General features: G+C 45.0%; 1 protein-coding gene across 1 annotated transcript; it reads right to left on the bottom strand.

The window, feature by feature from the left end:
* Window positions 1–647: 647 nt before the first annotated feature.
* LBH (LBH regulator of Wnt signaling pathway) lies at window positions 648–25,222 on the bottom strand. The gene is made up of 3 exons (XM_084828618.1): window positions 24,942–25,222; window positions 20,395–20,494; window positions 648–3,294 (listed from the first exon to the last, which is right to left on the bottom strand). Exons 1-3 carry the CDS (start codon window positions 24,965–24,967, stop codon window positions 3,106–3,108), a joined length of 315 nt encoding a protein of 104 aa, XP_084684744.1. The 5' UTR covers window positions 24,968–25,222; the 3' UTR covers window positions 648–3,105.
* Between the last annotated feature and the right edge of the window lie 439 nt (window positions 25,223–25,661).

Raw genomic sequence — 25,661 nt, 5'->3', positions numbered from 1 at the left:
AGATTCTGAAGTTATCTGACAGGGCTATTTATATCGCTTTTTCAGCACAATTCCATTTTCATTTGCAAATCTTTAGGCCATTGAAACTCACAGGACAGATGTGAAGCTAGTCAGTTTTTGCAGGATTTTATACAGAGAGGTTACGGTGAAACAGGAGGGCAATGGATGTGGTGATAGTTCCAACAGTGGAGTTCTCCCCCACACCCCCAATTGACTTAAATGCAAGGCCGTATTGCTATGTTATAGAGTGGGGAACCCAAGGGCTGAATTTAATTTTGAAGAAACTCTTGGAGGCCATATTCCAGGGGTGGGGCCAAAAGGGGTAGGCCAACTCCCCCCCCAAACCCCAGCACATTGTAGTTTCAACTTCATACTCCCAATAACTAAGCTTAGGGAAGTCATTTTGACATTTTGGAATGGGGAAAAGTTAGGAAATCACCTAACTTAATCAGTGGTTAGGGGAAAGGAAGTAGGGTTGGGGGAGAGGGGCATAGTCATCTGGGGGCCTTAGGAGGCCCAGATTTAGCTGCTGTGCCTGAGATTCCCCACCCCAGCACTAGAGGGTCACTCTTCGTGGACATTTATCAGCAAGACTGTGGCAAAGCAAGAGTTTTAAGTATGAGAACACACATCTTGAAGACAAAGAGTTTGGAAAGCATTTTCAAACTTTATTTACAACTGTCACAGTGACAAAAGTAGTTTGAAAAAAATGCTAGCTTTTTCCCTGAGGCTCAAAAAAGAATTTTACAGAAATATAGAATGTAATATTAATATACAACTGGAGAAGTTCAACTGGAGTGCTTTGTTCTTCAGACACATTCAAAAGTGACAGAAATGCAAGTGACAATTAAAAAAAATAAAGAGAGGTGGAAAAGGGATATGCAAATATTTAAAAGACAAACAGCATTTCCACTCTGATTGTAAGCATTAAAGATTTTTTGCTTTTCTGAGTGGTTAACATTTGACAATTTCAAACTTGGGACAAAAAAACTAAAAACAAAAAGTAACTTTTGGAGAGAAAAAACGTAGGGCAATTCAGAGTTGTGTGCAGGTGTAAAAGCTCATTCTACTGAACAGCGGGATGAGAACATATGTCCAGGATACAAAACCAAAAAACTTCTGGATCCATCAGTTTTAAAGCAACCTTGGCTAGGCAAGGACTCAAGACAGGTTTTCAGTGATGCCAAAACATCCACCAAGACAGGTAGTACAGGTTCTTGGCTGCCAAAGGAACACACAAGAACACCCAACTACATCCCTACATTATTATACTTAAAAAGAAAAAAACAACAACTCAGGCCATAATCTGCAACCTCACACCCACATGTAACAATGACTCACAGCTGTTAAAAAGTTATTGCCATTATGTTGAAAACACAAGCAAGACATGACTGGAAAAAAAATCCTGCTGATTTTAACAAGCAAATTCCCCTAACCCCTTACCAGTATTTTTACTACTCATGAGGTATCAAATACAAATATATACACACAAAGTCCCAATAGATTTCATTAAAAAAAAAAAAAAGAACCAACAAACAAGGGATCTGGGAGACTAGGGATTACTCTGAATATCCTGTTAAGGCCATGATATGTGTGAATTACATCTTTTTAGTGTCTCCATAATTAAAAGGGAAATCATTGGCTTTTGATTTCAGAGTGGTCCTTTCAGACTGTGAAGTCTCAAACAGGGACTTCCACCAAGCAGTCAAACACTGCTTTCCCTCGAAAGCAGCAAATTCAGCTCATCCTGCAATTTGTTTCCATTTCATCCAAGACAGAGTATATAGGACAAAAGGAGCAAAGGTTATTACTGGAAACTTACAATTTATGCCCATCGATAAATCCAATAGAAATGTTTAAAAAAAACATGTTATTTTCTCCACAATACTGAGAGACCATAATACTTTTTTTCTTTTTCTTTTTTGAAGAGAAGACCTGCTTTCCTTCAACAATTATTCCTACCATCTCATCTCCAGATTATCTCCAAAATTCTGTTTAGGCTCATCATATTTGGTGGCCCAGGTTGGCTCCTGTGAGTCCCTGATACAACATTTGCACATGATGAAACTACACAACCTCAATGCCACCAGAGAAGCTGACCTCTCACAGCAACTCGATGTATTATTAACGGGAGGCTTAACCGCAGCTTTGGCGACAGGAAAAGGAAACATACTTAAGTTATTTTTATGGCAAAATCTCTTGCAGCTTTAAAAAGAACACTTGCCAATAATAATAATAATAAATGAGACAACTTGTTTGTTACCTAGTGCAGGCTATTGCAGAACAAGTGGCAAAGGACCATTTCTGAAGTCAGCAGTACTGTGCCAAGAAAAAGCTATTCAATGTTGCAAGATTTAAATGCATACTTTAAGAAAAAGTGGCGGGAGGGGAAGGAAAAACAAAAGATAGATTTTATGTAACAGGCTGGGTAAGCCAGTGCTAAATACCAGCATTCGTACAGTAAATTGTGTGACTTTAGGAGGAGATACTGGACTGGGAAAGAAGTTATTGATCCATTGCTCCTCTATGCTGCTCAGCAGGGAATACCTGCCTTATTCGGTAATGTCACTGGAGCATTTGAGTGGCATGTTACCATATCTCCCAATTCCCAAATGTGCACGCACACACACACACACACAAACAGAAGCACTATAAGAAGGCAAAGTTTTGAGAGATGAATACTATTCTCATGCTTTTGTAGCCAGAGGCAGTTCCTTACATAAATGCAGCTGCATTTTACACTTTGTAGTCATTTCTTCCACTCCACACACTTCAGAAAAAGCATGTTTCCTGCCTGTCTAACCCTCCACCAAAGCGCCCTGTAATTTCATGGCTGCCCCAGATAACCTCAACAAAATTCAACAGCGATCTTGAGAAGAGCAGCCATATTTTTCCCCCTGCTCAACTCTCTTCCTTAGTTTCAGCTGGAGATTGTCATGTCAAGCGTTTCAGTTCTCAATAGAGAATATGGACAAAAAAAAAACAACCTAAGATCTTGCAGGTGCAAAATTGAATGTCTTTTGTAGAAAAAGACGCTTCAGAACATTTGTTCTCCCCCCTCAAGATGAAATAACATCTTAAATTGTACAGAAGACTCTGTGCCATTTATTGCTCCTTGCTCTCTTTCTTTGCTTCATCACAGTTGTCTTCCTCTTCTTCCTGGACCAGGAATTCCTCAGGTGGCCATCTTAGCTCTCCACTCTCCACATCTCCTTCTGTTGGCTCTACCACAATGGAAGGGAGACGATCCTTCAGCTTACAGTAACGATCAAAGTCTGAAGGGTCAGGGAAAATCTGAAACAAGAGATTTACAATAGTCAATGTTTCTACAGCATGCTTTGGTATACCTGACATTGTCATATTATCATAGCTGTGAGGTAGACAGTGACTTGTCCAGAGGGAATGCAGCCCTCATCAGAAAAAAGTTTCCCCAACATTGATCTTGGGCAAACAGCTTTCATGCAGCACTTACAGTTAGGATGAGGTCTGGCTCCAAACTATTGGTCAATTCACAAGATGTAGCCAGTTGCACCAACCATGGTATCCTTGTGGACAGGCTGCTATCTAGGCTAGGTGCTGGAGGTACCGCATTGTGGCCGTTCTGCTCCTACTTGGATGGCTGATTCCAGAACGTGGTGCTGGGGTATTATTGATCTATCCCTTGACAGTTCTGCTATGAGGTGTCACAGAGTTCTATTCACCATGCTGTTCAACATCTACTTAAATCCATTGGGGGTGGTTATCTGAAGAGGTGGACTGATGAGTCACCACTATGTGGATAACACCCAGCTCTCTCTCTCCTTTCCATCAAATCCAGGTGAGGCTGTGGGTGTTCTGAATCAGTACCTGGGTACAGTAACGGACTGGATGAGTGTCAATAAACTGAAACTCAATCCAGATAAGATGGAGGTACTATTAATGGGTGGTTCTTCCACCCAGATGACTTATACTGAACCTGTTCTGGAGTGGGTTGCACTCCCCCTAAAGGATCAGGTTAGTAGTTTGGGAGTGCTCTTGGATCCAGCATTGTCACTGGAGGCACAAGTACTTCTTCACACAGTGCATAGTTAAACTGTGAAACTCACTTCCACAAGCTGTAGTGGTGGCAACCAATCTGGACGGCTTTAGAAGGGGATTGGACAAATTTATGGAGGATAAGGCTATTGGTGGTTACAAGTCCTGATGGCTACATGGTACCTCCAGTATTAGAGGCAGTATGCTTTTGTACACCAGTTGCTGAGGAACATGGCTGGGAGAGCGCTGTTGCACTCATGTCCTGTTTGTGGGTTTCCCATCAGCAGTTGGTTGGCCACTGTGTGAACAGAATGCTGGTCTAGCTGGACCCTTGGTCTAATCCAGCATGGCTCTTATGTTCTTAAGTGCCCTTGGTGGCATGCAGCACCTTTTATCAGCTTAGATCAACTATGACCCTATCTGGACAGAGATAGCCTAGCTAGTTATCCAGGTTCGGATAACGTCGTATTTGGATTACTGCAATGCATTATACATGGGGTTGCCTTTGAAAAGAGTCTGGGAACTTCAGCTGGTCCAAAAGTAGGACAGCGAGATTTTTTTTAACAAGGACTGGCCAATTTCTTCTTATTACACCAGTGCTTTTATGCTCTGCACTGGCTGCCAGTCATTCCTGGGCCCAATATAAAGTGCTGGTACTAACCTACAAAGCCCTAAACAGCTTGGAGCCAGGTTACCTGAAGGATCGTCTCCTCCCATATAAACCTGCCCAGAGCCTAAGATAATCTTCAGTGTCACTTCTCAGGGGGGCCCAGCCAAAAGAGGTTAGGTGGGTGGCCACTAAGGACAGGGTCTTTTCAGTGGTGGCACCCCATTTGTGGAATGTCCTCCCCAGAGAGGCTCGCCTAGTACCTTACATTGTGATCTTTTCAGTATGAAGTGAAGACCTTTTTATTTTCCCAGGCTTTTTAGTCCTTCAGTTTTAAAAACTATGTCAGTACATTTTTAGATCTTTGCACGGCTGCTGACTTTTACCCTGGTTTTTACTTTGGTTTCATTCTGTTTTAAATTTAAGGTTTTTAATATTATGTTTTACAATGTTATTGCATTTTATGGGTTTAAGTTTTGTTTTCTCAACCACCCAGAGAGCTTCAGTTATTGGGTGGTATAGAAATGTAATAGATACATATACTTTCTTCACATTCGGGTAAATCAATTGACTACTATTCTCTTTTTAACCCTTCCCACACTGAAAAGTTTAGACAGGAAAACTGCCTGCAAATCACCCTCATGTCTACAAACAAGCACCCAATGAGATCTTAATACACCTAGCTAGTTCAAAAAACAACATGTGTCCCACGCACCACTTACTTGTAATATCTCAATACATAGGTCTGATCCAGAGCTAGACCTGGTTCATACAGACATACATATATATTATGCTACACTTGATGAACTAACACAGCTGAAGAGCATGGTGCTCACAGCAGCAGAAGGCAATATGAACATTTTGACGGCCCCATTCACACATGCACGTTCATGACCTGATGACTGCAACATCCAACGATATTTACATGTGTGAACCAGCTTCCAATTATGCATTTTAGAATGTTCCAACAAGCTGTTTTCAGGTAAAGGAACACCTGGGGCACCCTACTATTAAAATGTTCATGTTGGAAACAGCTCTACATTGGGCCCTAAAGCTTCCAGAAGAGCCTTGCAAATTGGCCAAGGAGCATTTAATCCCACGAGTGCAAGAGTTCACCACTCAACACTTGCCACAAGCTCTTGACTATGCAATATTTCTGACTGATCACACCACCAATACTGCGTAACAACCCTAAACAAAGGGAGGAGAGTGTCTGGGGGAGTGGGAGCTGGTAGTGAAGGCATTTTGGGACAGCGTTGGTAATTTTCCAAGCCTCAGACTCATAATTTTCTAAGCTAATACTAGGAGAGCAGGGGAGAGGTCACCCATTGAACAAGCTCACAGCTGGGTTTAGAACAAATAGCAGGACGGATCCAAACACAGTTAAAGACTACAACACACAAGGTGTAGATGTGTGTACACAAGTATGTGCACACATCTACACACTGTATGGTTGAGGTTGTGACCCAACTACATTTCCCAAACATACAGGTGTACAAGGCCAACTTGTACAAATGAGGCAGGCAAACTAGCATGTGCGTACACAACACACTGTTGCCATGTCAAACAATGCCATTTGCAGCTCTGCCAGGACAGCTCACTAAGCACTGGCATTTTTTCATTGCCCTGGATTTGTGAGTAGCTGCAAGCAACAAATGCTTTGCTCTCCATGTATCTGAGTGCTATATGAATGACCAGCAGTCTTGCCAGTTGGAGCACTCACATGCGGAGTTTTCAAACAGCCACCCCAGATTAAATGGCCTTGTGGAACCACCCTAAAGAAGGTGTGGAAATAGCAGGGTATTAAATTATAAGTCATTCCATACTCTCGCAAGGGCAGAAATGTTTCATCCCATCAGTCTCTCCCAAGACATTAAGAGGGTGTTATCATCTAAGCTGTGTGATCTCTCTCATCACTACAGCACATCATAATTGCTTTCACTATAGAATCCACCATGTGACTGACTGAGGTCTGCCCCAAGACACCATGGTTTGTATGTTACATATCAAGCTGGTCTTCAGTACTGATCATGGGTTGGATCCAGATTTATGCTGATGGAAGTGGACTTCTCCACTTCCTACTTCCCAAGGCATCACCCCACCAGCCCCCTGAAAATGCCACAGTGTGAGTCAGGAGACCCTGCTGAATGGGGTGAGCTGTGGCCTAGCGGGGAGAGGGATCCCCAAAATCTGCCATAGCCCTTCCTTTTGCAGAATTCAGATCCTGGATCCAACCCAATTTACCCAATTTTAAGACAGCAGAGGGCTTTGGCATTTATTTAATGCTGCCTTCCCCAACCTAGTGCCCTCCAGATGTCACGGACTTCAACTCCCATCAGCCCCAGCCAGCATGGCCAACAGTCTGGAATGCTGGGAGTTATATTCCAAAACATCTGGAGGGCACCAGGTTGGAGAACGTTGCTTTGGAGCATCAATGAGGGAACAAAAGGATTATAATCTGATTATACTGCTAGTGCAGGAAACACCAGAGCATTCACTGCCATCTTAGGTACATTAGGTCAAACCTAGAATAGCTGTTTTGAAAATAAACTGTCTGTTTCCGCCCACCCACTTTTTAAACTAAGGAATAAATGATCTCCTTAAATAAACATCCCCCAAATGTGTTGAGCCTGGTGTGTGTGTATGTGTGTGTGTGTGTGTGTAGTAGCCTGAACAATCTTATCTCTAACAGCTGCAATGGAGGAGGTCAGGATTTTTCCACTAAGTCATGCTTTTTTAAAATCATCAAGGCAGCATAAAAATGAGATGTTTCAAATGCATTCAAGGATTAGGGATGGCCCAGTGGAAAATAAATGAAGTCACATTTCCCAGCACATGACAGACTGGGAAAAAAGACAAGTCTGTTTATGGGAACAAAGGAACAAGAGTCATTGTATAATGACATTTTTTTTTAATCCATGAAGGAGATCAAGTCAATTCTGCCTGCTCTCTTCCCTTTACACAAGAAGTAGTTTTCCATCCTTGGCCTTTGTTCACACATCCAGTTCTCCCAATATACACCCTCTTGGGATGTCAACAGATCTGACCAAAGAATGAACCGGAAGACTAAAAATGCCAAGTCAGTAACTTAATACCAGCCTGGCAAGAGGCACCTTTCCACGATATCAGAAAGAAAATAATGTGTTTGGCTCCTTTGGAAAGTCAGAGGTGAGACATATGTTCTGTCTTGGGCTGGGTTGGATAGAAACAGACTGTCCTATTGCTGAACAGATCCTTGAAACTCAGAGCGTGAACTCACACTTAGGGATGTGCAAACGCACCCCCGTCTGGGTTCTCCGGACTCCTGCCCAGCCCCCAGCCCCGCTCGCAGGTCCCCAGACTGTGCTCGAGCCCCTCCCACTCTCACTGAGCAGCCTGCATTTACCGCAGCAGCCTCATCGAGCTCTGAGGTCGCCATTTCTAAAAAAATATAGAATGGCAATCACAAAAATGCATGTTTTTGCATGTGAGAAAATGCACATTTTTGCGAATGCACATATTCTCATGTGTGAAATGCACATTTTTGCAATGGCACACAGTGTGTGTACGATAATGTGCATTTTTAGTAAAATATGCATTTTCGTGCATACGCAAAAATGTGCATCCCCCAAAATGTGCATTTTCATGTGTGTGCAAATTTGCGCATTTTTGCTATCGCCATTTTATTTCTCAGAAAATGGTGATCACAAAGCTCGACAAGGCTGCCAGGGTGAGTGCAGACCATTTGCCAAGTGTGGGCAGGGGGCGAGCAGGGGCAGGGGCTTGGCGAGCGGGGCACGGGGGTGCAGGCAGGAGCAGGTCTGCGAGATTCCCGGACTGAATCGGGCACCTGTGCCATCCCTACTCACACTATTTCAGGTCTGCGAGATTCCCGGACTGAATCGGGCACTTGTGCCATCCCTATTCACACTATTTCAGGTTTGCATCACATTTACTTACACAGCATGTCAGACTTAGTATGAAAATATGTATTTAGTATAGGCTAGGTGTAAGCAATCTGAATTATAACTCTCATCAGCCCCAGTAAGCATGGGCAATGGTAGGGGACTATGGGAGCGGTAGTGCAAAATATCTGGAGGGCAACAGGTTGCCTATCTCTGGAATAGATGTAGATCCAGTACACACTTAAAAAAAAACAAAAAACACCTACCTGTGCCCTAAGGGCCTCCTCCTAGGCACTCCTCCAAGATGCTCCTGCCAAATGCAGTAAGGCAGGTGGCTACGAGAGGGCCTTTTCAGCTGTGACACCCTGAACCTCCTCCCCAGAGAGGCTTGCCTGGTGCCTATGATATGGCCTTTCCATTTCCAGGTAAAGACCTTTCTATTATCCCAAGCATTTTAAGAACTGTTTTAGTGCTTTTAAGTCTTTACACTGTTTTATTTCTTACTGGTGGTTTCACTTTGGTTTTATTACGTGCTGTACCATTATGACGATGAACCACAGCACGCTCACATACTCTCCCTCCCCTTTCCTCCTCAGATGTGGCTGCAAGAGGACCAGAAGCTTCAACTTTGGATGAAAAACATAGTTTAGCATTGCATCCAAACTGTAAACCGTGGTCAACCAGAGGAAGAGCAAGGAGATAGTCAGAGTCCTTGCACTACTAAACTATGGCTTCACTTTACATGCAAAATCAGCTCATCAAACCATGTTCATTTTTACAGGCCAAACTGTATTTAAAGTTAATTGGAGATATGATCAACATAGGACTATTTCTATGTTGATCAGCTTTCCTGCACTGCTTCTATTCAGCGAAAACCAGGATAGATCAGGGTGGGCCACACATGCCTCCCCCCACCATTTTTGCCAAGGGACAAGGGCAGGCTGCCCATACCACTGTTGGATCCACTGCTGTGGCAGCAGCGGAAAAGCAGTGATTCTGGAAGAAAACAAGTCATGCAGGGAGCACACTCATTTGGAAGCAGAACTGCCCACCCAGAAGCCTCCCAGGAGCACAATTCTGCTTGTAAAGAAATCGCTGCACAACTAGTTTCCTTCTAAAACTGGGGAGGGGGGATTGCCCCTGTGGCAAATTAAGTAGAGGCAGGTTGTGGCCGGGGGGCAATGTGGTCCCCAAACCCCTGGAAGATGCCCATCAATGCTTATTAGCCACGAAAGCTAAATGAAACCTTCATCTGTAGCTCCAACAACTAGGAACTGAGCAGAAACAGAAGATGGTCATCAGTTTCAAGATTGGCTTGTGAGTTTCCACAGACATGCTGCTGGACACATGCTGCTTGGAGTAAATGGGTCTTTGATCTGATCCAACAAGACAGTTTTTATGTGCATATATGTTTATGGTATGTCATAGAAAGCATTTGATTGTAAACCAACAGCCACCTACTTTAAGTAGTGGCCAGATAAAGCAAAAGCCAACAGAGACCAAGCATCTACTGCCCAAAATGGTAGATGACATCAACCATTTTTCCCAATCGAAAAAAAATCCTGCAAACGAGGTGAACCGAGCTTTGAGGAGGAATTCAGAGAACCTCAACAAGTTCAAACACTGCATGTTCACCCATTCCTAGTTTCTGCATAACTTTATAAAGGAATCATTTCAGATCTGTCTCCTGAACCACGTTTTAGGTAGCTTTTCTTTTTCCTCTATACAAGGCAGAAGGGACCAAGATTATTATTTAAGGGGGGGGGGGCTTGCATAAGAGGCACATTTTATACTTCAGGGCAGTCCTGCAATAATTGCCAAAAAACCTGTCCACACCATCAGTGTATGGAAGACTGGATGATGTAGGCTTACCCGGATTGTGCTGTTTACATGCCTGCTCCACCACTCTTCTCATATTGAAGACACTTAGAGCATCTCTACACCAGCCTAAAACCCCACATTTAAAAGGGGGCTTTCTGCTTCTGTTTTAAATGCAAGATCACAACAAACTCCCTTTACATGTGCTTCCTTTTCCCCCTCCCCTCCCCTCCTCCTGTCCCCCCCTTATCTGAGTCTTCCATAGGTTTCATTGATCTAGCTCCTCTTCTTGCGGCTTTTCCCTTTTCACAGAGGGAACTCAAGAGGAACACAAGTGCAGTAATTTCACAGCTCATTATCTCCGATCTATTTAAAAATGGAATGAAGGTCATTGAGTGCAGGAGATGCCCTGGGGGTTCATGACTTCATCTAAAGGGCCCGCAATCGTCCGTGAGTGAGCAATCTCAATAGCAGGATAAAAGTTCCGTGTGAAGAAGCCCTTAGCCTCCATAAAATACTAAGCCAATGGAAGGTCAGACTGTGGAGGAGAGGTCTCGGTGGCTACCTTACTGCTGTGGTAATATTAGAATAGGGCCCAATACGCAGGAAGCCACTTGACATCTCAGAAAACATAGTGACAAGCTACAATTAATTCATTTATTTACTTTAGAACATTTATATCCTGCCTTTTGGCTACAACAGAGGCATAACACCTCAAGCCCAGGGGCCAAATCCAGACTTCCAGGGTCCCCGGAATACCTCACCTTTTCCTCTGGTTCTACCCCCTTACTCCCAACCATTGATCAGTTGGTTTCCCAGCTTTTGTGCAGCTTTTCCCCCATTTAAAAAGGTTGAGATTCCTCTCCTAAAGCTTAGTTACAGGCAATAGGAAATTTAAGATAAAATACGCTGGTATTTTTGGCCCTACCCATTTTACCCCACCCATCACTGGAATGTGACCCCCGAGAGCTTATCTGAAAACAGAATTCAGCCCTCGGGCTGAAAGAGGTTCTGCATCCTGGGCTACAACCCCCCCCCCCGCCCCCACGGCAGCTACCTAGCCATAGAGTGGAACGTCCTCACTCAGATCCACTGATCAAAGCATTGCTTGCCAAGCTCTCATTGGAGCCCTATAGAGAATACTACCCCAGCCCTAGAGTTCACTCAAGCCAACACAAAAGCAATTATTTTGCCTGTCACCTCGGAGATGAGCTGAAATTGAAGCTCTACACTTAAAGACATCAACTCCTTCTGTGCCAGGCAACGCCCGCCCCACCTCCCCTCCCCTCCCCTCCCAACTCTGCTTCCTCTAGATGTGACTGAACTTGGCACAGAGAGTGGAAAATGTTTTAACCACCACAGAAAGGCTTGCTGTACGCAACCCTGCTCTTGAGTACAAACCAGAAGAGCTCTGCTGCAGTGCAAGCAGCTTGTAAGGACCGTGCTAATAAGGAAACCAGTATTACTGGGGAGAGATTAAAAGATAGCTATGTAGCTGCACCATTGACTCCTTCATTGTCCATATAACCAGTGCGCCCTTTGGCAAAACAAGCAGCAAGAAGGCATGGGGTGTATTTTGCAGGCCTTGCCAGGGTGTAGGCCAGACACAGCTTGCCAGCAACGCAACTGGGTTCCAACACCAAGCTTAGACACTCTGTGTTCCCATTAAGCCAAATGCAGCCTAGCAGTTTTTGCTGCTTGCTGGCAAAAACAGGCTGGTGGTCAAGCATCTAGCGGGCATCAGTACACAGGTGGCATGATTTGGTTTGGTGCATCACCAGCTCTGAACTCTAGACCAGGAGTGTAGAACCTCAGGCATGTGAGCCCAAATCCAGCCCTCCAGGGTTTCCCAAATGGTCCCACCTCCTTTCCCTGACCATTTAGTGGTTTCCAGCCTTTGTGCAGGTTTTCCCCATTTTAAAAGGTTGAGATTACACGGCTCAGGAACACAATACCTGACAGAGCACCTCTCCCAGCATGAACCTACCCATACACTACGTTCAGCATCTAAGGCCCTCCTCCATGTGGTTCCTCGGAGGGAGGCTCGGAAGGCAGTAAAAAAGGGAGAGGGCCTTCTCAGTGGTGGCCCCCAGCTCTGGAATGATTGCCCCAACAAGGCCTGCCTGGCACCAACATTGTTATCTTTTTGGCCCCAGATTAAGACCTTTTCTCAGGCATTTGGCAGCACATGATGAGTTTAATCAGGTCCTGGATTTGCTCTGTGGTTGATTGCTTAAAGTTGTTTGTAGATATATGTTGTCTTCTCTGTGTATACTGTCTGTTCGTTGTGTTTTTACGTAAAAGGTTTTTTAAAATTTTGTATACTGTATCTTTAATGGTTTTTAATCTCTGTAAACTGCCCAGTGAGCTTTCGCTCTGGACAGTATAGAAATGTAATAAATAAATAATATGCCTCTCCAAAGGTGTAGTTACTGGCAGTGAGAGCTTTAAGCTTAAATATGCTGTTATTTTTGTTATTTTGCCACACACACACACACACACACACACACACACTTTTTCCTTTGGCCTCACCACCACTGGAACACGCCCCCTACCCCCAAGAGCTTCCCCGAAACTGAATTCAGCCCTCAGGCGGAAAGAGGTTCAACACTCCTGCCCTAGACATTGTTCAGAAAGAATATCCGAAAGATGAGCCCAAAATATTTTGCTGCTTGCAAGCAACTGTGCCTTGCCATCCAAGCACCGCACCCTGGGATCACTTGCACATTTGCAGGAAAATGCCAGAGGACAATTCTCAACCCTGCACAACACACAGTGCAAGAGATTCACCCTGGCATCCTCTGCAAACATGCCATTGTTCTGGGGCACAACTCCTGGGGGCTTCATTGGCAACCATAAAAAGACTGCTGTTTCTAGCCCTGGCCTGGGCTGTTTGTGCCCTGAATGCTCATTCTCTTCCAAATCACTGGATTTAGTTAACCAGCAGTTCAAGGCAATTCGACTACAGAAAGGAAAACGCTTGCCTCTAAAGTTGGGCACATTCTTTGCCTGGTAGAGCCACAACCAGAGAGATTTGTCCGAATGGCCATTAGCTCAGATTCCATTCCAAGAGGATTAAAAAAAAGAGGTTTCAAGTCAAAGGCATTGTTTTGACAGCAGAGTAGTGAAAAGATGTAGTCCTGAGTCAGCCTCAGTTTCAAACACCATCAGTAGTGCTGCTGTCAGATGGCATTAACAGAGTGAACTTGCAAGGAGGTGATTAAGCATTTCCAAATAGTAAGCACAACTCAGGAAGAAAGGGCGGGGGGAGAAGGGGAGAACACATAGGAATATAGGAAGCTGCCTTACACTGAACCATGGTCCATCTAGCCCAGTATTGTTCACACTGTCTAGGGAGTCAGAGAAATCCATTTGGGGGTAGATCTTGATGGGTTTTTTTAAGTTCAGCCCCCCCAGACTTGATTCCAGTTCCCGCTGTGGCGCCTGACTTGGTCTGTAATGAGTTGGGCCAGTTCAAGGATTTTCTGGGCATTTTGTGTATTTTTCCCACAGATCCAACAATTTGCACACATTTCTAAGCAATCTGCACAAATGACGGCCAAATCTGCAAATGTTTCTGAGCAAATTGTAGAACTTGCCCCCCAAAAGTGCAAAACAGTGTCCAGAATTCAGGGGAAAGCCCTGAATAGCTCAGCTCACAAACCCAATTCGAATCGTACACACTGTGGAACTCTGCGAAGCCAAAAAAGAACCAGATTTCCCAGCGATGGACATCCCTAACGCTGACTGGCAGCAGCTCTCCAGGGTTTCAGGCACGAGCTTTTCCTGCCCCACCTGAAGATGCTGGGTATTGAACCTGGGACCTTCTGCATGCAAAGCAGGTGCTCTGCCACTGAGCTATGGCCCTTCCCCAACACAAAAGAGAAGTCACCCTAAAGCTAGGCTGATAAAGGCACAGCAGGCCTCATCCTCTTTCAGCCTTCATTTCAACATCTGTCCATAGTGGAAAACCACATTTGAAAGAGTTGCAGCCCTATGCAGGCATTCTCCTGCTTGCATGCAAGGCTAAAATGGGTGGGGGAATGTGGGCACCCACAAAAGCCCTGCTCCCATATCCCTGTATGCCCAGCTCCCACTTAGACCTTCAGATGTTGAGCGTGACAGTCTGGAAAGAGCTCTGTAAGTGTGTTCAGCTGGGCTTTCATGACTGGAAAGCCTGATAAAGCAGGGTTCACGATCACAAGTGCTCTGTAAACATGTTCAGCTGAAATGTACCTGTGTTTCCCAAAGGCATTCCTGCACAGGTCAACCCCACAGTGGGCATATACGGATTAATTCGTCAGTCACTGGCAGATTAACAGCACTTGAGAATTTCAGGACCATGCATATTGGCACTGGAACAGTGCCCCCAAATCTTGATATTACAGCCATCTGGATATGCCCCGAGGTATATATTAGGCCTCCAAAGAGATATATAAAAAATTGAGTACTTATGCAGCTGTTAGGAAAAGAAGAGTTTCTATTTTCACCCTCAAGAACCTTTGGTCACAACCCTCAAGCCATTTATTCTTAACCAGACTTCTTGGTGTGTAGAGATGGTAGGCTGAAGAAGATGGTGGCCTACTGTCTTCTAGGTGTCAGCTTTCTTCAATTATAGCACTTTATTTTTTCCATTCATACATATAGATGGATTTCCCGCTATTTAGCCCCCAAGGGCAGCTAACAGTCAACAACTTGAGACCAGGGTACCTAGCAGATTGCCTTCCACCATATATACCCAGCTGACCTTTCAGTTCCTCAGAGGAGGCCTTGCTAGTCATTTCCCGATCAACAGAATGTCACCATGTGACACCTTGAAAGTGGGCCTTCTCACTTGTGGTACCTGCCCTCTGGAACACCCTCCCTCAGGTGGCTCAGGAGGCATAAAGTGTGGTGAGTTTTAAATGCCTCCTGAAAATGTACCTGTTTACAGATGCTTTCCCTGGAGTGTAATTTATTATCATAATGCTGTTCCATGTTATTGTTTTTTATTGTTGTGTTTTGAATTGTTTTAATGTTTGTTTTTGCTTGTTGTAGTCATAATTGGTTTTTTAAAATTTGAGTATTTTAATCGCGATTTTAAATACTTTGTGATTTAAATACTTTGTAATGAACAACGTACTTTGAAACTGCCACCTTGCCTAATATTGTATTTGCAACTGATATCCATTCATTGTTACTACTGAATTTATGAAACAGAAAAATGGAAAAATTAAGCACTGGAAAAAATGCCACCCCACATCACTGGTTCTTAAAACCAAAACTCCAACCAGAGCCAAGCAAGGTAAAATCTTAGAGAGCAAGCATGGTAAGCGAAGACAAGACCAGCTCCAGCTGGCTATTCCCTTCCCCCTCCCCTGTGCCATCCACAGGGCCACTGACCACCAGTTGTCCCATGAGAAGGATCCTGATGAATTATTTTGTTTTGCTGTCATTTCATTTCATTTCATTTCATTTTAATTTATTTTATTTATTTACAACATTTGTATACCGCTTCCCATCCAAACAGATTCTGGAGCGGCGAACACAAGGGGTACAATAGTGAAAAAGATAAAAGATTAAAACACCGTATTAAAATTACTAAAAACAAAATGCCAATAAAAACCACGGCTGGACTTTTAAGAATGCTTCCTGGAACACAACTGTTTTCAACGCAGAAGCAACACAGTGTTGCCAACTGCCTGACCTCCAGGAGCAGGGAGTTCTATAGAAAGGGGGCCACCACACTGAAGGCTCTTCTCTGGGTGGACTCCAATCAGGCCATAGGTCCATACAGAACCACCAGAAGCATGCCCTCCAATGACCTCAGTGACTGGGCAGGTTGGTAAGGGAGAAGGCACTCTCTCGGGTATCCTGGTCCCAAGTTGTGTAGGGCTTTGTACACTAGTACCAAACCCTTAAACCTGGCCTGACAGCAAATGGGTTTTATTGTGATCTTATTAATTGTATTTTGGTTTACTTGTAAGCTACCTTGGAAGAATTTATATCCTTAAAGGCAGGATATAGGTACTACAAATAGATACATTAAAAAAAACTTATTAAAAACAACATCTAAAAGGGCAGAGCAAATTAAAATGTTTTTGCCTGGTTCCAAAAAAGCACTGAGAGTCGGCACCAGGTGAGCCTCCCTGGACCTATTTTTACATGGGCGACTAACATGCCAGAAGCCTGCATGTCCAATATGTCAGTCTCCACTCTGATTGCTGCTAGTTCAAATGCAATGAGAGCTCCAAAGACCCAGGATAACAGGAGCTTCATCTGGGAGCTACTTCCTGTTTTGTTTTTGGATTCGCAGCTGTCATTACTGGGAATGCTGGCATCTGGAAATGCCCTATCCACTGTAAACTTTTCTTTGTAGTAGTAACATTTAGGATGAGTACAGAAATGATCTCTCCCCTGAAAAAAAAGGCCTAATGGGGGACCATAATTTAAGCACTCAAGGCCTATCTAATTCTTCATACAGAATCACAAACAAGCAAAATAGTTTCAGAATTCCAGGAGACGGCACTTCTTCAGAGCTTCCACTTAGGACCTCTTTCAGTCTTACAATAAGAAAAACCACTCTTAGATTCAGATCAAAAGTGGGGGGAAGGTAGATTGGGATCTACTAGTAGATCTCTGGGCAATTTCAAGTCTTCTTTTCTAAACTGCCCAGAGAGCATCGGCTACTGGGCAGTATAGAAATGCAATAAATAAATAAGGGTGCAATCTTATAGGGATAGTTGACCGCACCTGAACTCGAAGGCGACCGACTATCCAATGTAGGGTGGGCAGAGTGCAGAGGGGATCTTTTCCTCTGCACTCTGGCCACCCTACATTTGCAGCTAGACAGCCGATTTCACCTGTCTAGCCAGCGCACCTCAGAGTAGGGGGGAGGGGGGAGGCTGGACAGCAGATTGGAAGCATCATAACAGCACTCCTGCCATCCCCTCCCCCACAAACACCCCTTTCCCCTATTCCACACTGCTGTTATGAGCATGGAGCCAGGGACGAACCGTACCACCTACGAGGCGGCGGGGGAGGGCCAGGGTGGAGGTTTTCTGGGAACCAACCTCGGAGCACTGGCTCTGAGCTCATTTCCCAGAAACCAAAAAATCCTATGGCCATCTAGCAGCCATAGGATTGTGCCCTAAATAAACTATTTGCAGTAGATCAGGGTCTCCAATCTTTTGGGGTCAATGAACACATTTGGAATTTTGGGTGTTGTGGGTGCTCTCATAAAATGGCTACCATAGTGGGCACAAAACACACATTTCCCACAAGGCAAACTGGTGAGACTAAAAGAAAAGTAACCTGTTCAAGTACAAGGCAGAAGTGGGGCCTGAGCTTCAAAACAGTGCTGGAGGGCAGCAATTTGCATTGCACCATGCCAGCCTCTCAAAACAAAAAATTAACTTAAAAAAGATCTTAAAAAAATAAAAATCAGGAGGCGCAGGGAGCCTGGCAGGCACGAGAGAGGCGTCTGTGGGCACATTGGTGCGCACGGACTCCAGGAGTAGATCAGAAGCAAGGGTCTCCAACTCCCAATTGTTTGGACAGCAGCAACATTTAGGTCTAAATTAGAATGTAAGAATCTTTGATCTGTAGTAGCTTACATGCAGATTTGTATCTGAAACATAGGTCATCCCAGTGTATACAGCTCAGGAGGTTCAGGAGGTAACTGACTCTGGCCCTGAAGCCACCATTTTGCATCTGGCTCTAGATGGTGGACCTCGGGGTTCTAGCAAAAAAGCCAAAGTAGATCCCACAAGGCTGAGGCCTGCCCTCCCCTGCCTTCAATGGATGCTACGCAATCTATCCCAGCAGGCATCACATAGCAACACATATCCTCCCAATGCCATTTTTAACCTCATACCTGGTGGCAATGAGTTCACATCTGGATCTTCAGTTTGCCTCTCCTGTCCAGCTGACAGGTGAACCCGCCAAGAGCTCCCATTCGCCCTTACATTAAATCAGGAGAATTCTAAAAATGTAGGCAATGTTCTAATGGGCATCTAGAGAGTGCCAAGATGTGGCTGGTGTGACTCACTGCTTACACTAAAGATGGCCAGAAGCCAGTGTTTGGCAATTGCAAGGGCACAGGCAGTTAAGTAGGATGAGCGTGATTTTAGCAGCCTGAAAGCATCTGAAAAAAGGGGTGCAATCACAGCACAAATGTGAGGCAAGCAAGAGCTTTGCAACTTCCAAGATGGTTTTGAGTGGCGAATCTTGCAAGAACACAAATGAGGTTCTCAGTGACTTAATTCGTTAGGCAGTAGTCTTCTGTCTCTTTGTTTGATATCAGCTTTCTCCAAGCTGATGCCCTTCAGATGTGTTGGGCTACAAGTCCCACCACCCCTAAACCAGCCACACTGGCTGGGGGATGCTAGAAGTTGTAGTCCAACATATGTATCTTATGCATGTTTAGACAGAAAAAAGTCCTACAATTCCCAGCATAACCCAGCCAGCCATGCTAGCTGGGGCATGCTGGGAGTTGTAGGACTTTATTCTGTTTAAATATGCATAGGGTTGCATCCTTAGATGAAAATATAAATGAACAGTTTGCCTTTTGGTAACTGAAACTAGTTGGAAGGGTTAAGAACAAAGTGAACAGCACACCTCTACTGTGACAAGCCATGCCCTAGAGAGGTTCACCTGGCACCTACATTGTACTCCTTCTGGCGCCAGGTGATGCCCTTTTTTATTTTCCCAGCATTTTAGCACTCTAGTCATTTAGCTTTGCTGTTCTAAATCTGTATTTTAAATCTCTGCATAGCTGCTAGGTTTTATTGGTTGTACTTTTATATCATAGTTTTAAGCTTTCATATTTTATATCGTTTTATGCAGTACCTTGCGGTTTTAATTTTTGTGAACCACCCAGAGAGCTTCTGCTATAGGGCAGTATAGAAATAAATAAATAAATAAATAAATGCCCCGATCTGTTTTAAATACCAAGATACAGCTAAGAGAAAAGAAGCCCAACCTTGCTGTGTTTCATAGCATGACTTTGTAATACACATTTGTTCCTTGAGATGGTGTTTAAGCCATTCCGTTACCAAATTCAACCAACCATTTGTTGGCTACAGATCAGGGACTTTGTGAAAAGATCGCCACTGCAGCAGCAAGCACTGTGCTTAAGGCAACTGATTTCAATGGGCTTAACCACCCTTCGGTCTGTGTTGGATTGTGGCCTAGGTGTACTGACATTACTCCAGATTGCCAAAGGCGTCTTTGAGTCTCCATGTTTAATTACTGTAATAATACATGTCGTGTTTGAAACAGCCAAGACCCTTGAACCTTACATTAATTCAGAATTGAAAATCCATGTGGATTTTTAGCTTTTATGTAATGTTTGCTCATGGTTGGGAGCCATTCCAAGTGTACTGCCAAGTAGGAAATATTATGTCAAAATCAACCCTAAGTTAACCAATGTCATTCAAGCTTCTTTTTGGCTAAAAAATAAATATTTGGGTAAACCGGTGGGAAAGGAGAGACAGAGAAATGACATACATAGGTCCCATTTTCTCTGCTTGAAGACAGAGTAGAATTATCAGAGAAAGGCCTAGTGGATAACCTAAGCCACTTCGGGGGTAAACAAACAAGATGTAAGCAAAGTAACTCTAAAGAGGCCGCCTTAAGTACAAAATGACTTTGACAAGTAATACAACCAGCTGTGTAGTGCTAACCACATTTACCCAGAACACAAGAGCCCTGCTGGATCACATCAAAGGCCTATCTAGTCCAGCATTCTGTTCACACAGTGGCCAACCAGATGCCGATGAGAAGCCCACAAGCAGGACATGAAAGCGATAACCCCCGTCCTGCTCATGTTCCCCAGGAACTGGTATTGAGAGGCATACTGCCTCGGATACTGGATGTAATATAGAGCTATCATGACTCACAGCCATGTACAGAATCAGGTTGTTAGCATAACTGCTCTTCTCAAGGAAGAACTCCAAGTGGCTGTTAAGTTTTAAAACATTACGAACAAGATCAGTCTGTTGAAAAATCTGTTGTCTAATCTCAACAGATTCCACAGGGCAATTAGCAGCTAACTGGCTAACAGTGTTTTATGACACACAGCAACCTTACCTGATAGGATAGGCCATCTTTGCGGGGGCTTAAACCAATCTCGTCCATAGATGGAGCGCTCATCACTTCAGTCATGTCAGCTGATCTCAAATAATCAGGGCTAGAAACAGAGTCAGAGGTAGCTTTAGTTGTTACAGTTCCATTAAGTTAGGAGTGAGGTAAGTTAAGCTGAAAAAGTACTGAGAACTAAGGCTTCATGTTGTTAAGGAACCATTCAGATATTGATCAGTATACTAAGCCATTTCAACACATACTTTTTCAGTTTGTGGAAGGACCTTGGTTATTTTATCTTTTTGTAAACACAACATTTCAAGCCATTTTGAAATCATAGGAATTGAGAAGCCCAAAGGTTTCCTTGCCCCAAGGAAGATCTTGTACACATTAAACCAACCCCCAAACTATATTTTAGGATACAAGCTGGAAAGAGTCTAATGCAGCTTTTTCTAAACCTGGTGCCCTTGAGATGTGTTGGACTACCACTCCATTATCCCCAGCCAGCATCCCCAGCTGATCTAATGAATCTTTTGCAATAGTCTAACCTGTACAGACCTGAGATCTTCAACCCAAAAAACAGGCCCTATTTTCAATTTTTACTGAACCAGTCCATTTATCTTCCTTTTGATTCTGATTGATTCATTCTGTAACTTCCATTTCAGGGATTTCAATGCTAGGAGTAAAAGACACACTCTTTTTACACGCATTGTTTCCAGCATAATTAATTGTGAAAGCAAAAGTAGATTTGCATACATATCCTGTAACTTCTGCATTTTCGCGTATGCTAATACCATTTCAATTTCCAGGCTCAGCACTTAAAAAAAAACAAAAACAAAAAACAACCTTGCATGAGTTCACCCATTTTTGTTATTGAAATAAAAAGTACCAGTTGCATGGTTCTGCCATAAAGAAAAGCTGTATCGCGGTTTACAGGTTGCTTTGAACAGGCTTCACAGATTTATCATACCAAGTGATGTTTCAGATACACCTCAGAGAATAAAGGCAAGGGCACTATATATATAATCAGTAGTGTGCACCCACTAGTCACCAGTGGTGACTATGGTGGGTGGCAGGACACAGCAGCAGAATGTAAAGAGCTCCCTTCACTGTACATCCCATGCTGTGTTGCTACTGATCTTATAAACGGATATTTCAAGAGCTAGAAATATTGAATACCAGTAGCTTAAACTTTGATAGGGATGCTTAAGATAAAATGAAACGGATCATGCCAGAGAATCACTTGTGCAGTTAATGCTAAGTTTTATTACTTAATTATTTTTATCATCATAATGCTATCAGTATACACAGCACTGGAGTGACTCTCTGCTCCAAGAAGCTTTCACATGCTAATTTTGACTAACCAGAGGGATGAGGAATGTAAATAGCCTTCCTGCACCCAAATAAAACACATTTGCTGCTGCATCCTAGCTTTGTGTACAAGTGAGAGCTACATCTGACAGGATCAGCCTCGCTTTGCATATTACAGGGTTGGATAGGCTGAGCACCCTTGTGGATTTGTGTCCCCCCCTCCCCCAATTCCTTAACCATGACTTTCACATAGCCTCAAAACAAGGGCTATAGCAAGTGATTACACACTTGTTGTGGCCCCTGTTCTCCCCCCACCCTCCATATTTGTTATTTAAGGCTACCTTCACAGCAAATCTAGAAAAAAGAAGCAAAACTGGGCTTTATTGTTTTAATGGCAAAGAGGCAATGAGTTATTTAGAATTCCCTGTTGGAGTTACTCAAGTCTATTAAGCAAAACAGCTTGATAGGGTTTGCTTAACTCTAGGCTGCTTTGGTCTGCAGAAAAGCTATAAGACAAAGTCTTAACAGGCACTTGTGGTCTAGTTAACAGCTACCTCCTCTTTCACTTTCAACCAGAAGGGAATAGAAACAAGAGTTGGGGCTTTAATGGAAAATTGGCTTGCAGAGCATCTGCACGCTGGACAGCAGGTCTCTGTCCCAGAGGTTAAAACTGGCCAGTGCACAACCCACATTGCAACATCTGGCAAGTATAATTGAATATTAAACATCAGAAGCACCCTGCCAAGTAGGAGCATGGTTTGCAGACAAAAATACACCGGCGAAGCAAAAGAGATCACTTGCCCAAGATCTCAACACTTGTTTTCCCTAGTTCAGCTCACAGGTCTACCGAGCAGAGTCCCATTTGCTGCCATTTCCACAGCACTTGCTCTTTTTGAAATGGTACAGCCTTTTCTCATTCCCACTGCAAAACTTGTCCTTGCTTCATATCTGACAGTTCTATTCAGGGCACTCCATTCTGGGAATGGTAGTGTGCATTTGCCATGCGTAGAGTGTACCTTCATGCAGGTGGATATGTATGCTTCCAAAACTATCTGTTATGAGAGGCATCCAGTGTTCAGGGTATTCTGACAAGTCTTAGAATCAAACAGGGCTCTAATGGGCCATCTCGTTCAGCTTCCCTCAACCTGGGTCCCTCCAGAAGTGCACTGGGTTGCAGAAGGCTGAACTAGTTCAATCCATCTCTGCCAGAAGGGAGAAATATCTCAGCTCCCCTCAGCCTCAAAAAGCAGCGGAGGCTGGTGGCTCCAATGTCATTGGGCGGGTGAAGCACCTTGGATAGCTCCTTTAGAGTTCTAACCGGTTCAGACTGAAACCCGGCACAGACTCACCACCCCACTGACATTGCAGCCACCAGCCTCCACTGCCAGAAAGCATAGCTAGCGGTCAGGAATGCTGAAAGCTGGGGTCCAAAACATATGGAGGACACTGGGCTGATCTGAAGCATCCTTACAGACTCCTGGCCAGATGCATCTCTTGAAAACATCTCGGGAAGGTGATTACCACAACTCTGGGCCAGCGCATCCCTTTTCTAGCAGTTAAGACACTGTACTGAGCTCAGCAGCAACGAGGTGCAAACGCAAACAGTGGGTGCTGGTGGTCCTAGAAGCGCTTCCAAGAATCCCATGTCGTAGCCTAAAGCACCCATTCTAGGACTTATTCAGAGCCACAGTTCTGCCCTGGAGCCAGTTTCTAGGCTCAGGGTGCAGCCTTAGAACATATGATAGGAAGCAATTTTTAAAAGATTTTAAAAGGAGAGCTTCTAATCATACGGAGAGTGCATTTCCTACACTACTGAGTGAGCACAGTCAGATTTACACATCTGGGATTAACGGCCAACTGAATTGCCTGAAATCTTTATACCTCTTAGTTCAGCCTTCCCCAACCAGGTGCCCCCCCCCAAGTTTTGGACTACAACTCCCAACATCCCTGCCATTGGCCATACAGGCTGGGGCTGATGGGAATCGAAGTCCCCATCTGGAGGGCACCAAGTTGGGGAAGAGGCTGCCTTCCAAGTTGGCCACTGACAAAATCCGTTTTTCCATCCTCCTCACACTCCCTATTGCCAAGGCCGTTACTTCCTCAAGAGTAGCAGAAGCAGCAGTCACTGCGGCGACTCCTGTACGCCCCGCCGCTACCGTCAGTGCAGGCTGCCCGGATCACTAGCGCCTTTGTTGCTGGCTTCGACAGAAGCTGCCGCCAAGCAGCGAGCTTCCGACCGCGATTTTCCTCCGATTGCGCGATAAAAAGCCCGGTCTGGATCCAAACCGCCCCCCTCCATCTGCTGGGGAAAGAAGTCCCGAGGAGGAGAGGGAGGGAGGGAGGGAGGGAGGCAGAGAAAACTTTCCAGATTGAAGATCATCAATCCTGGCTCACAAGCCCCGACTCCTGAAAAACAAAGGGCCAAGCCCTGTGTAGCGGTCCAGTCATGATCGCCTTGCCGCCGCCCGCACTGCCCGGGTCCACTCCAGAGGGCGGCAGAAAAACGCTCGCCTGCCGAAGCAGACGCTGCCACAAGGTCGCCTCTGGGGACCGCCAGCGGGGCAGCGCCCATTCAACAGATGCCCCTCACACACCGAGCGCGGCGACCGCCTCGCCACGCAGCCGCCGCTCCCGCCAGCTCGTTGCAGCGACCCCAGATCCGCCGGAGCTGGTTCGCCTGGCGGGGGTGAAGTGGAGGACAAACGCAGGATGAATAAGCGCTTAGCAGGCGACCTCTTCCTCCACCCCACCCCTCTCCCCCAGCAACAGAGCGTGCAGCGACTGCCCAGGAGAGCTTGCAACGTCCACGGCTGCCGCTCCCTGCACGCTTGCGCCGGCACAAGCTCAACGAACGCAGCCGGACTTGCTTCCGAGTAAGCTGTAGAGGATCGGGCTGCTCGGGGGGGGGGGGTCTTTCAAGTTTCGGGGGGGGGGTAGGACGCAGATTCATACACGCATCCCGCCTTTAAGATCTCCCTCTTCGTGATCTAACCTTCCCCGAGCCTCTCCGCTCTTTCGCAGTTCGCTTCCTTTGTTTCTCAGACTCTCACTTCCACCCTGTGCACAGCCTGCAACATGCCTTTCAAAGTTCCCGAGCCGGAGTTAAGTTTTGCACAGATTTCTTCCCGCATCCTCCCCGGAAAGAAGTTATTCAATCCTCTTCTACCCCCGACATGTCCCTCGTAACCCATATTTTGCAATCCCCGCGCACATTCATCACCGTAGCAAGACCAGCCTGTACTCACCAGTGAATGGGGAAAAATACAGACATGAAGTCCTTAACAAAGAGGCTGACCCAACGTCCTTTGTATCTCAGCACAGCGGCAGTGCAGGGTATTAAAAAAGAGAAAAGAGAAGGAGCGGGCTGATCTTTCCAGTGAACAGCGATCACCAGATGATCTATAAGGAGGAAGGGCACCCGTGGGGGGTTTTAGTATATTTAATATTACTATTATTATTTAAGCGGATTGGCGCGCTAAGCCCACACGCAAGAACCGCTGCTCAGTTTCTCCCTCAAAGCTGACCCGCACAAAGAATTTGGGAAGCTACTTTTATAGACGAGGGGGGCGTGCCTTGGCTCACAAAGCCCGCCCCCTCCCTCCGATGATGTCACCAAAATCATGAATGGTTTCGTGCGTTCAGCCTGTAGCAGAGCGGCGGCTCGGAAGAAAGGAGCGAGCTTCTGAGCTCTCCCATTGGTTGGCTCCAATGGCATCATCTTCAGCACGAGCGCGGCTTGCGGCTGATGTCTGTTGTTACCTAACCCCGATCTCAGTCAATCAATCCCGCTTCGGACATAACCCCCGATTCCCCCCTCCCCGCGCGCGCGTCTTTTCTTGAATGCACGGCTTCTGGGCATTAGTATCAGTATTTAAAGCATCCCGCTCCAGTGAGAAATGAAGCCTCACCGGGGAGATCACCGTATCTGCCAATGCAAGAATTCTTCACTAGGAGGATGCAGTTGC

This window comes from Heloderma suspectum, chromosome 1 (genome assembly GCF_057233095.1).
Source record: "Heloderma suspectum isolate Gila_16-S chromosome 1, 16-S_ref, whole genome shotgun sequence".
In the NCBI taxonomy this organism is placed as follows: Eukaryota; Metazoa; Chordata; class Lepidosauria; order Squamata; family Helodermatidae; genus Heloderma; species Heloderma suspectum.
The sequence above is the reverse complement of the archived record's forward strand: the minus strand, read 5'-3'. Positions and strand labels throughout refer to the sequence as shown.